Genomic DNA, 13,342 nt, shown 5'->3' on the forward strand with positions numbered 1-13,342 from the left:
AACAGTATTAAGTAAAGTGAGTGTGCAACTAATATTTTTCACCTTTTCAAAACTACATTTTATTCAAATCCTGATTTTTTTATTAGATTGTTTAGGATATGGAGAAGGCAGGAGATGTCTTTGTGTCTATAAGAAAAGAAAGGCTAGAGATTGATTGTCTGATGCCTGCAATCACACATGGGTGTTGAAAGCATTACCTCTCCCATTTTTTTTAAAATTCTAATTGCTGGGGTTTGATTTCAGCTAAGAAAAGGGATAGATTGCATAAGCTACTTAAATACTTGGATGGCACATAATGTCATTAGTCATGCAAGACTTAGCTTGTTTTTCCAGTTCTCCTATTTCAACTTTTATTATGTTTAAGGTACCACATGTTAAATATGACTGAAGATTTATGTTCAAGGTACCACATGCACAGTATATTAAATATGACTGAATGTGAAGCCCTTCATGTTATCAGAGACTTGTTTAAGGAGTTTTTTATGATGTATGAGAAGATTACTTGAGTTCAGCATACAGAACTGAAGAGATCGTTGGCAGAGGCTGTTCCCAGGCTCATATCAGTCTTGATATTGTCAGAATGTCTCCGAGGCAGGAACTGTCATCAGGAGCAAAGCAGTTACATTTTACTAGGGGAATAACCTGTACTGGGACTTCAATGGAATGTCAAGCAGGACTCCACTCTGAAGATAGATTTGTTAAAGGAAGTGCGGGCACACTGCCTTCACACCACAAATAATATTTTGGGGCATAATAGTCACGGCTAGCTCCTGAAACACTTGGAGAGAGTATTTACAAAATGCAACATAGCTTGACTGAGGTGAGAATCACAAGATTTAAAGCACTACTAAATCACTTTTGATGCCACTAGAGGTCAGCACTAGTCATTAAATATATGTCCTGGAAAAATCTTATTGCCAGTTCTTCAAAGGGAGTGGAGATTTTTTTAAAAGATACACTTCTGTCTATGCTTGTTTTGCAAGTACATGTGAGCTCATACTGCCAGTGCTTCAACATGGTTGGAAGCAAACCCTTTCTTCTCTCAGCTGTGCTTCCCCAGTGCTGTCCATGAGCCAACAGTCCCACACTGTTCCTCTCAAGCTGCACCTGTCCTCAGATGCTATAGCACTGAATACAGGGGAGAAAGGCAGGACCTTTGTCCTAGCAAAGGTTTCCTACCAGCATAAACAGCCCAGACCAGTTAACCATCAGCTTCCACTGCTTTAAGGATTGTCTCACAAGTACAGCAGTGGGGAATTAGACCCAAAGACAGGCACTTGAAATGGAAGCTAACTCACTATGCTTCTCCACCTTGTGCTTCAGAAAGATGCTTCCTTTCTATTGCAACTCCTAAGTGTGTTTTCCACCATCACTGCCTGGACTTCTGCAAACACAAGACACTGTTTAAAAATTTTTAATATAGCTACTATGGATAGGCAATTGAATACAGGATTTCCTTTGGTATAAAGAAGATGATGGGATAAGCAGTGTGATCGTCATGTTTTTAAAGAACCTTTAAAAAATCTTTATCTTTGTTGAAACCTGCTAAATGATGCAAATCAATTGGCAATCATAATGCAACAAATGCCTGTGATTTATTATCATGCTGCAATCTGTGCTTTCAGCATATATCACTGGCTCCTTTAACATGGTAGCTGACTCAGTATCAATACACGAAGTTCATACTCAGGGTAATAGGAACACCTCTTTTACCAAAACTTTCATGTTCAGTCACTTTTTCTTCTACTGAATACATCAGATCTGGAAAAAGAGAAGTCTGTAAACACAGTTCAGAGTGATTATATCTCTATTAAAGTATTTTGTAATGTTTTATAAGTGTCTGTATATGTGCACACATACAGCTAACTTATTTTCTTTCCATTTTGTTTTTTTCCATTTCTTTCCATTTTTTTTTTTTTTCATGTTTAAGAAAACTGGCTCTGAAATATCATCCCGACAAGAATCCGGACAATCCAGAGGCTGCAGAAAAATTTAAAGAGATCAACAATGCTCATGCAACACTGACTGATCTGTCCAAGAGAAACATTTATGACAAGTATGGATCGTTAGGGCTCTATGTGGCAGAACAGTTTGGTGAGGAAAATGTTAACACATACTTCATGCTGTCAAGCTGGTGGGCAAAGGTAAGCTGTTTTTTCTGTTGGAAAACAAATGTTACAATGCACACAGACAATTACATACACAAGGAAGCCCCTGAAAAACATGGTCTCTCTACAGGCTTAACAAATAGTAGGATCTGAATCTAAAGAGCTACTAAAAGCTTAATTAAACAAAAACATTATTTGGAAAATCAACAGTGGCAGAATGTAACATAAGCTCAGAATAGTGCTAATATAGAATATTTTCTTCTCCTTTTTAACTTGGTAAATAGTTAAATGTTTTGTAACACTTTCAGACATTAATTAGATTTGAATCTAGTGCTCCAGGTTAATTTTGACTTTCTTTTCAGTAATGACTAAATAAAAATGACTCATTGTTCAAATACAAGAAGTCCCACTTATGTGACAACCAGTTAATAAGTTATTACAGTACAAATTTAGCTGTGTTCTTTGCTATATATAGTACACAGCGTTAGTAAGCAATAATAATACATAACAGTCGGTGATTATGGTGTCATATATGTGCCCTGGTGAGCAGGTGAGAGAAAGGAAGTGGAAGAAAAGGTGAGAAGGGTGGAGTGGAGGAAAAGAGTAGGAAAGTAAGAGAATGATATGTCAGAAACTAGCATATTGCTCAAGGAAAAACTCATCACGGCTTATTCTAATCATAAAGGAGTTGTGTTCATGTGCTCTCTTATGTCACTGGCATCCTCTGATGTTTGTCTACATCAAATTTGAGTGTTTCTGCAAATACTGGAATGTTACAGAAATGTAACAAACCAACAGAACTTCAAATGTGCAAAATCCATCATGTCCCCACTTATTTCCAGCAGCAGAAGCACAGGAAAGCAAGGACTCTGCTGGAATACATTGGAAAATGATCTGTACTGTGTGAAGCAAGCACGCTGATAGCTTTGATCTGAGAAGCATGGAACATGGATTCCTGTGTTCAGCACAGATCAGGCCAGTGCTTCACTGCCCCACAGTCCCCTTTCAAACTGGGAAGTCACTTGGGCACTTTGTGGGTCTGAGATGCTATAATTTGTCTGCTGAATCAGGATGAGACAGAAGCTGCTCAAATAAGGAACAGTGAATGAAAGTCATGAATGAGATACTGGTGTTTAAACGACACTTGCAAAGGTGCGGTTGCACCCTCAGAAGCAGGCTGGAGGCTGCCTGCTTGCAGCTGCTGTAGCTGACTCCTGCTGCAGGCTGGATGCCCCACCACAGTTGCTGTCTTATCCTGCTGGATCATTCCCTCTTTTCTTTGCTTTCCACCATCTCCTTCAGCCTCTTTGTCACAGTTCAGGTGCCAAGAAGCATTGCCTTAGAGCTGAGAGAGCAGCAGTGTTACAGTCTTGGTAAACAAGGTTTTCTTCACTGTTTGCTGCTTTTTTAGCTTTTATTTCCTCTTCTGCTTGCTGATCTTTAATGGAGATTTTATTAAGTATGAAATCCTCTGTGGTTAGAAAATCAGGAACAGACATAAGCACTGTGACTTTGACTCATAAGGAGAGCAGTGGAGAGTAGTACAGAGAGAAGCTAATAAGTCCCTAACAGCTAAAGAAGGAATGTGTAGATTGTTTCGAGAGCGCTGTATCCCAGAGGTGAGATGTGATATGCTGAATACCCCAGCAAAAGTAATCAGTGCTTCCTGGTTTTTAAGAATTCTGTACAAAAAAATCAAAAATATGCATATAGACTCATCTGAGGATTGTCATAGCTGGTCTCTCTATCCCTCCCCCAACCTAAAATATTGCCACCTCCAAAGCATAAACAGGTCACTAAGTGGTTTTTTGCAAGCTGAGCTCACTATTCCTTATCTCTTCTTAACTCATGCACAAATGCTGGGTCAGTTTCAGGTTTTTGTATTGGCCGTCATACTATTTGAGTCTGAGGCAACATCTGCAGATGACCTCTGGATCCCTAATTTCCTCCATTCTGGTAGAAGACAGTAGGGACCACAGCTTTTGCCTGTTCTCTTTCTCTTCAACTACAAACATTCCTGGTAAATTTTCTTCCTGGGCACACTCAGAAAATCTGACAATTGTGAGAAGGTGTATCATTAGAAGTAAGGAAACTCAAATGAAAGGAGAAATGCAAAGTGAAAATTACTTTTTTTCAGAGTGACAGACTTCTTAACAAGCATATTACACTGACATACACATACATACTGACATGGGTAATGGGAACTTTTAACTGCTTCTCCACTGGCAGGCATAGGGGTTGTTCATTTAACTGTTTTAGCAAAATGCAATTCTCCCTCTACCATGAAGACAGTTTACTGATCACATCAATAAACTGATTCTTGATTTACCAACTATGATAATATAAGCACAAGAAATCTTGAAACATTTAAGGTATCATGAATAAATTCAAGTATTTTTTCCCTCTATACACTTTTATTCTGTCTTCTTTCATTCTATCCATTGCGGTGATTTGTTCTCCATTATGGCACTCAGATAACTTATTTTAGGGGCTACAGCATTTAGAACAGTTTTGGGTGTCCATTGGAAAGAAAACATTTGAAAACAAAAAGTCAGAGTCCTTCTTTTCATTTAAAACCACCTTGCTCAGTCTTGATACATGCCTATATTAATATTACTGCCATTACTTTGAATACCTTCAAAGATGCTCCAGTCAACCCCCACTAACATTGCCTGAGACATGCATACATAACTGAGTGTTATTTGCATATCTTCATTGTCAAAGTTTGACAATATCCTGACATTTGTGCTTGCTTTCTTCCTCAGTGGCATGTTTTCTTATGAATATAACGAATAGTTAGTAAAAGGCAGACTGTGTAACTGTAATGCTAAAGCCTGGCTATACCTCCAACCTATATATACCTGGTGTCCACATAGCTGTGCTGGCTTTACATACTCGTTCCACATATCAGCTTTGATTCACTTTTCAGGAATGTTACTGGCTTTCCTTTGCTCTTACACTGCTATGTCCATGAAGAGACATGGAGGTTTCTCCTTCGCCACAAACATCTCAGTGCAGGCCTGGATCCACCCCGGGTCAGGAGCCAGGCTGCCATCATGCCCCTGTGGAGCATGGGGTGGCAATGCCAGCCTAGGGACTCCCTTCCTGCAACCCCCCATGCCGTTGCTGTGACGCAGCATGCAGCTCCCAGTGCGAGCAGCTGTGGAGCTGTGCTGTGAACCCAGGCAGTGACCTGGTCTGGAGGAAGAAAACCTCTGTAAATTAAAGTTTTCTGGACGTTGAATCTGGCCGGGATCTCTGATCTCAGCCCCAGGCAGTTGTGCTGGCTCTGCTGAAGACTCCATCCTCTGTGCTGCAGGGACAGGAATGAGCAGAGGACGATGCAGGTGGCAACTTCTTGCCACCTGAGTCCCCAGATCAAGAAACCACAGCCAGAGTCTAATTTAGGAGTTGTCACCTGTGTGCTTCTGAACAGGCTAATGGGGAGAGACACCCCCAACAGGCAATTCAAATCCTCCTGGGGCTGAATCACCCACTGGAAAGGCTTTTAACTTGCCATTGACTATGTGGGGAGCCCACCAGGGCTACAGTCCTAATTTGGATGCCTTAGTTCAGTGCCTGAAGTTATGTGGGTCTTCGCTTCTTCTTCTTTTGGCTTTGTTATTGACAAGAACCTGCCAGTAAATAAGTGTTTGTGAAAACGATCTTGGGCAAATGAGTCATTTTTAAGATGGAAATGAGTCATTTTAAGGTGGGTAGGGTTTTGCATACCGCCTGGAAGTTTTTTCCGAGGGCCATCAGCTGAAGACAGACTTTAAAAATTTGAGCATGTGGGGGTCTGCTGGTTGGTGTCTTCTTTGTGGACATGGTCCTGAGTGGCAAGTAGGAGCTCGTGGGTGAAGAGGACTTTGGAAGATCTGGCTCTTGTTCAGGCACTTGACGAGCGGCTGGACTCCTCTGAGTGCCAAGAACTTGGGAACCAGAGTTCCTTTGACAATCTGCCTTCAGCTGTAAGAGGCTGCCACGAGTTTGAGGAAGGTCATTGCTCACAGGGTTTTCCTCCCACTGTGTTTAACCCAGGGCCTGTTTGCAGTCTGTGGCCTGCTGACGGGCTGTTACCTCTGCTGCTGCTTCTGCTGCTGCTTCAACTGCTGCTGTGGAAAGTGTAAACCCAAAGCACCCGAAGGGGAAGAGCAGGAGTTTTGTGTGTCTCCGGAAGATTTGGAAGAGCAAATTAAGAATGACATGGAAAGAGGTGTGTATTATAGGGGCTTACTGTGTGGCAAAGCTGTTCAAAACAATCTTTAAAGCCTGTAGGCCAGATGTTCTCCTCACGATGCTGTGGCTGCTTCCAAACAGCAGTGGAGACATGCCAATTCACTCTAGGTAACACCATGACCTGATGTATTTCCCAAGTTGTGTGTTAATGAAAAACTAAACTTATGGCACTAACAATTAAATATCTCCTGTATCTCTTATCACTTAAACATTAGAAGTCTCAGGACTTTTCTTAAGAGATGATGTTCACCCTTTAGCCCCCAAGCCCACGTCACTTCATATACTAGATCCTGTACTTATACATTAGGCCCTGCCCGGACTGGTGCTTGCCTCATCTGATCTGCCAGAATAAGCTGTCATTTGGGTTTTATTCATGTAAAATTGATCGCTGACTGTCATCTGTATGGGACTTGAATGGGACTAACTGTACCCATTCAAAAAACGTCTTCAAAAAAGGATGCAAAGTTTCCAGCAGTCAGGTTGTGCAGTAACCTAAGAGAGTTTGCATGGGAGCTGCTACGGTCCTGCCCCTCTCCCGTCCAGTGCCCGAGCTGCTCGCTGTCTTCTACACTGGCAGTACCAATTGTGCTGCCTTACCAGGAGGCACACCTTGGATACAATCCAGGTGAAAACTAATCCTCTTAGAAATGTGTATAGTTCCATGCCCATTTAACTCCCTGCTGTGCTTCATGGTGGGGCAGGCCGAGTGTTAATGACAACTCAAAGAAGGAAGCAAGAGTGCCCAGCTGGGAACACAGGCTGGGGGCAGTGGGACTCTCTTTGCAGCAGGTCACCCTCTTTTCTTGGCCTAGCCCCATCCCCCCAGCTGCACGCTCAGGTTTTGGCTATACCAGAGGATGATGTTGGTGATTTCCTAATCTGGCACCAGCATGGGTTACATATTTTGAACAAAGAGCCCTGTCCTAATCTGCTGAAGTAGGGCAGAGTTTTGCCTTCATATTCAGGGGAAGCAAAAACATCTCAAACTTGTTCAATTTGGACACTTGCAGGACAGGCTGAGAGAGGCAATGGTCCTTGCTCCAGCAAAAAGAGGCCAAGGTACCAGGGTAAGACCTAGGCCACTTTTCAGTTGCAAATTTATATAAACTATGATTAGGATTACGCTTTTTTATGAGGAAGGACCTAAGCAGTCAGCTCACTCTTTTTCTCTTCCATTGTTATGGAAGGTCTTACGCTGTTATATTCTTACGTTTATTATGCTAAAATTAGCATTGCCAGATTGCAAATGTCATGTTCCCTTAGCAGGAAGAATTTTTTTCCCCCCAACTTTTCGCACAAATTTACCCTGCCATAAATATGTAACAAAACAGTTGTAGTAGTTGAAACAAATGCTATTTATATAACTGATATGCCAACGTGTGGTGGTGGTTTTAAATTGGTTTTGCCTAGAGGCGTATCAAGGTAAATACAGTCAGCTTAAAAATTGATCATACTTGATCAGTCTCTGCAAAGGCAAAAAAACCTGTTAGTCAAAACTGTATAACCACAATGCAGTATTTGAAGTAAATGTAATATACTCTACGACATTAGGCACCTGAGAAGTGCAAATCTAAAATGGGTCTTGATATTTATGGGTCTATGACACCAAAGCCAAGTTTGAAATATGAAGATAGAACTTTGAAGGATAAGAATTTTTTAATTCCGCTTTTTTTGTAGTTTGGCAGGTATTTTGTTCTCTCTCAAAATCCAGCACAAAATTCCCCAGTGGCAGAAAAAAAATTCTCCCTCTTTCCAACACAGGTGGTATTTATTGATATTTAGTAATTTTAGGCTGCTTTCCTAACCCTTTACTTCCACCAAGTCTCACTGAGATATCAATTTTTAAAAATAATTTTTAAAGTTTAGCAAAGTATCAGTCTGAAAAAATAACAGAATGTGGAATTATGTGTTTTAAGTATTTTGAAGACAATATTAAATATATAAGTAGTGCCTGAAGAAAACTAGATATTTGTCCCTTTCCTACACTTCAGTCTTCCTACATTTTCCTACCAATCAAAACTAGCTTCTCTCAGTAGAGTAGAATTCTCCATATTTTAAAATTAGGTGAAAAGAGAGCAACATATCAGGAATAAAAGTAAAAACTTCATGACAGAGGATAATGTGAGCATCTTTTCTGCAGTTGAAAGGAAAATAGGCACTGCATTTAGAAAATTGAATGATGCTCAAAATGCACTTCCTCCCCCCCACCCCCAAATTTTAGGAATGCTGGCCAAAAAGATGCAGCTGACTTAGAATGGCAAAGATTGGGCTTTTCCACCAGACATTTTCAAATGTTGGGACATAGAAATGAATACTCATGCCTGTCTTTATGTAAATAATAGAAATGCTCCTGTAGGTAATTCAGAAACAAACTGTAATCGCTCCTGCAGCAGATTTCATTTTGGAAGAGGAAATCCTATTAGGATCGAAATTCTTTGCATGCCCTCTGCCCACAAACTGAGCATTCTAGCTGTTAATTAATTTCTTTGCTTCCTGCTGTCCCCAGTATCTATGTTATTGCTAGCCAGAACTTTTTTGCTAAGGTCAAAATGTAGATTCTCAAGCTAAGGTCATACTTTAATTTATCCAAATATTTTGTAGTCAGTCGTTGCTTTTCTGAGGAATGCAACATCGATAAAACATCACCATTCCTGATGCTAAAAACCTCTGAGAGTGAGTCTCCAGCAGTTGTGTTGCACTCACTGGGAACTGGGAGCTGGCCATATTGTGCAAAAGAGGCAATATGCGTGTTGTGGGAGCTGAGATTTAGACTTCATCTTTTGAACTGGCACAACAGTAATAATTTTCAGAGTCACTCACATTTCTCCTTAACAAAATAAAGGTGTTACACAGTTGATTTCATTCCTCAAATTAACATACCATAAAATATAATTGTTAGTGAAGAAAAGATATGTGAGGCCAAAAATTCAGTGATCCATTCCCTAAAATGTAAAAGCACTGAAATCACTCAAATCGACACAACCATGTCAAGGGCTTCAGTTCTGTTGAAATGGCATATTCCTCTAGAAGAAAGTTTGCTTCAAATATATTTGACTAATTCTAGTGCTCAGTTAGTTGAATATCTCCCATGAGAGATTCATTTTACAGCATGTACTTCCATGGGTAGCATGACCATCAGAACTAAAGGAACTTAGAGATTTGAAAGCCCTGGCCTGTACTCAGGTTACATTGATTTCTTCTCATGACTATTCATTTGTACCACAGAGGGCTGTGGCCTAATGTACAATGGAAGATGAAAAAATAAATCTTATATTTGGATTATTACATTTTAAACATGACATTTTTTAGGGTTTCAGATTAAACTTGACATTAAAAAAGTGTAAAGTAGGGTAATCTGTGGTTTCATGCCATGATGTTACTGGTGACCTGTGAAAATACACTGTCAGAGGGAAGTATCACTCACTCATATGCAGCGTGGACGCGTGCAACGGTTCATCGCTTTCACTCACGCACACGGGGCAGATTGCCAGATTTTGCTTCCAGTGAAGTCAATGGCAAACCTTTTGTTGACTTTTGTGGTCCCAGAGGAGATGCCTTTGAATTTGGATTGCCTTGGTACTTCACGCTGTAATGATGCACTCAAGCAGTTTGGCAGGTTTGTTCTCTTCTGCTTGTTATCATTGTAAGAACAAAGCAAGACATTTCTAGACCAACTTTCATTTTACAGAAAATGAAATCTGGGAGAGAAAAAAAAAAGAAAAAAGAAAAAGAAAAAAAAAGAACCTGAAAAACAAAATACTTTCCCAACTCAGAAGCAATAAGTTTTTAGCACTTCATTGTCTCCTCCGCACTCCATATGATACCAATGTAGGCGAACAGTGAGCAAGAGCTATCTATAGAAAGCAGTTTAAACTGTGAATTCTGCCGCACCTCCATTCTGCATCTTTCCATTAGCAGACTATATTTGTACAGTTTATTATACCATGGGTGCCTGTTCTGATAAAAAACATCATAAATCTTAGAAGAATGAGGGCAGCAAAATGCTTGGTGAAGGTGTCAGGTCAGAAGTGTCTGCAGATCAGCTGGAAGCAATGTGGCAGATTTGCAGTGGGTCCTAGTCTCTTGTTGCACACCTGGGTATCACTGCGAAATGAACTGCCAGTCTCTGCCCTCCATCAATGATCTTCCAGAAAATGAACAACTTGGAGGTAGCAGAGGGTGGGAGGGAGTGCTGCTCAGAAATCTAGAAAATACTCAGCAACTTAAAAACTGATTTAAACTGCCAAACTAGCCTGAGCTGAGCTCTAGCATTAATTACTCATATACTTTTAGAAGTTATGAAACATGTCTGTCTTTGACCTTGTGTCTAAATACGGAATTGCCCATACAGAGGAGCTGCTTGGCATTTAATCATTCTTGCCTTTCACCTTGACAGAGTCAAAGTTGTTCTACCCCCACTGAAGGGAAGCCGTATGGCATGCAATTAGATTCCTGCTCTGGGTTAAGTTACTCCTGTACACTACATCTTATGCCCATGATTCATCCCATCAACTGTCATGTAAACAGGAGGAAATGTCAGATGAGGTTTTTTCTGAACATTTGGTCATTTGGCAAAAAAAGTCATCATTTGTATTCAATTACTGTGAAGGCTGTGTTATTATCAAGATACAGGTAGTCCAAAATTTTTTATATGAAAATACTTCACTGAGATGGCTGAACCTTTAAAAGTCAGTCTTTGAGTTTTGAGTCCCCTCCTCCCCCTCAAAAGATGGTGAGTTGGAAAGAGGCCCAGGAGAAGGGCAGCCAAACATTGTTCATTATCAGAGGGAACACAACAGCCATCAGGGAACTCTGTAAGGACTTCACTTTCCTCCACTCTACAACAAATGCATTTTTTACGGATATATTGTGAAAACAAACACATACTGCATGGAATGAGAAAGTACAAAGCAGTAAGGATTTATACAGTGATGATATGAGGTTTTGACAGTTCCAAACTCATTAAAACAGTAATTCTCAAAATCCTATTGTGTACATATTACATAAGACTTCAAAGTGCTATTTAACATTTTTATTTAACTAGCTGGCTTTCAGAATATATATGATTTCTTCCCTCTCAAGTATATTACTGCTCATGCATTTTTTTCCTTTTAACTCTCTTCTTTCTTTACTGTTAACTTTGCCTTCTTCAAGACTCATTTCTGGCCCATTCGTGCAAATGCTCTCAAGGTTAGTGGTTGCTGAGTCACAACAGTGCTCATTATATTCAGACATTTGCAGGAACAAGCACTTGCAATTGGAACGGGCAGGAACCCTTATCCTGCAATCTCTGCAAAACACCAAGTACAGCTAATGTCCCGTTTAATAGCAACAGCAGTAGTCACCCAGAAATCTGCCATTACACATGGACAAGGAGCAAGAGCATTTGTAGACTCAGAGTGGGCATTGCCGCCTCTTCAGTACACACAGCTGTCTGTGAAGCCAAGGTTAAGCTGTAGCCAGAACAGCAGATGAAATGTTGTGGTGCTAACAAGAAATCTGACTTGGGTAGGAAGTGAAGGATTCTTAAAGTACTTTCTGTCCTCCTCCCCAATTTAGATGGAGAAACTCCTATCGTGCTTCAGCCGACTAATGCAACCGAGAAGACGCAGCTAATAGGGGACAGCCATCGGAGCTATCGCACAGACTCCTAGAGCGGGCAAACACGACCTGTTGGTGCTTCCCACCGAGTGTCACAGCAAGAAAAAACAAGTGATAAGCTCTGCAGCCTGTATTTGTAGTTCTCTTTAAGCTAACCAAGAGTAACCTGAGAGTAATTTCCTATCAAGGCAGAATCTCCTTCTAGGCCACTTCCAATACGTTGATATCTGCACTCTGCAAGGAGATACCTATGGCTAGTACAGAGCTCTGTGGACCAGCACACTGGTCTCTCATGGCTTCAAACTACCAGGCTCGGCGTGGTCTTTCCTTTAATATTACTCCCTTTGGTATAGTTGCTGTCCTCCCTGCCCTCAGCTGTGCTTTCACCTCCCAGACACAGTCCTGAAGCCCTTTCCAGACACACTGGCTCCGTCTTTCCCTGCCCTGGGATGTGAAATGCTCTTTAGCAGACCTCGTCGGGAAAGTTGGTGGCAAGACAGATGAGCATGTCCTTCCCAAGAGGAAACGCTCTTTGGAAAGCAGCTAGCGGCTTGCTAGGGCCCAGCCCCAGCAATTATAAACCTGAGCCAGGATGATGTGCTCAGGGATCGTTCTGCTGGTGGTTACAACACAGGTCACTCCAAATCCAGGAGCCTCATCCAGCACCAGGAGCACATTTAAGCTCTGTGCCTTCCCCTGCACAAGTTGCAAACCCAGGAGAGGGTGAGCAAATGCCCCATGGAGGGGGAGGCAGGCCCTGGGCTGCCCCAGAGCCTCTCTTCTCTCCCCATAGCTGGTGAGAGCCCCGTGGCAAAACTCCCCTGATCCTGCCTGGACGGGCCTGCCGCCCATGCTGGGCGGCCCCAGCTTCTCCAGCTGCAGCTGCAATGCGCTGGAAATTGGTCCCCAGCCAACAGCTTTCTGCCAGCTTGCTTATTCCACCGTGCCCCTGGCTGCCTGCCCCGCTGCCCGCTGGCACTGGGCTGGGGGCCATTGTGCCAGTGCTGGCTTCGGGGCTGTGGCAGCAGCAAGGACTTGGCAGGGCAGGCAAGCAGCAGAGGAGTGACTGTCCTCCTCACAGCCCAGCTCATCCGAGAGAACATGGGTCCTCCCCTCTGCCCCAGGCACAGGGGCTTTAAGAGCACATGGCATCATTTTAAGTAAAGAGGTAGGGATGAGGTGTATGTTCAGGTGTACAAATCAGTGCACATATGTTCAGCTGCACAAATCAGTGGAGGTATGTGTGGCTATGGCTAAAGCAAGCATAAAGAAATTAGGCCCCTAATTTGTAACAGCTAAAGAAATACCTCTGAGATCTTAAACTTAGCACTTCCCTGGTTTGACATAGTAGTTTAAGCCTCAGACAGCTGACTTTTTCCTTACTGATCATGTTA

The 13,342-nt window shown here is 41.8% G+C and overlaps 1 protein-coding gene across 1 annotated transcript in view; it reads left to right on the plus strand.

Annotated features, from left to right (window-relative positions):
* Nucleotides 1-12,001, plus strand: part of DNAJC5B (DnaJ heat shock protein family (Hsp40) member C5 beta) — a 46,701-nt gene extending 34,700 nt beyond the window's left edge. Inside the window, exons 3-5 of the mRNA XM_074893815.1 lie at nucleotides 1,931-2,144; nucleotides 6,150-6,324; nucleotides 11,907-12,001. Coding sequence (XP_074749916.1) covers nucleotides 1,931-2,144; nucleotides 6,150-6,324; nucleotides 11,907-12,001 — 484 coding nt within the window. The remainder of the gene's footprint in view (nucleotides 1-1,930; nucleotides 2,145-6,149; nucleotides 6,325-11,906) is intronic.
* The last annotated feature ends 1,341 nt before the right edge of the window (nucleotides 12,002-13,342 follow it).

This window comes from Strix uralensis, chromosome 1, assembly GCF_047716275.1.
Source record: "Strix uralensis isolate ZFMK-TIS-50842 chromosome 1, bStrUra1, whole genome shotgun sequence".
NCBI lineage: Eukaryota > Metazoa > Chordata > Aves > Strigiformes > Strigidae > Strix > Strix uralensis.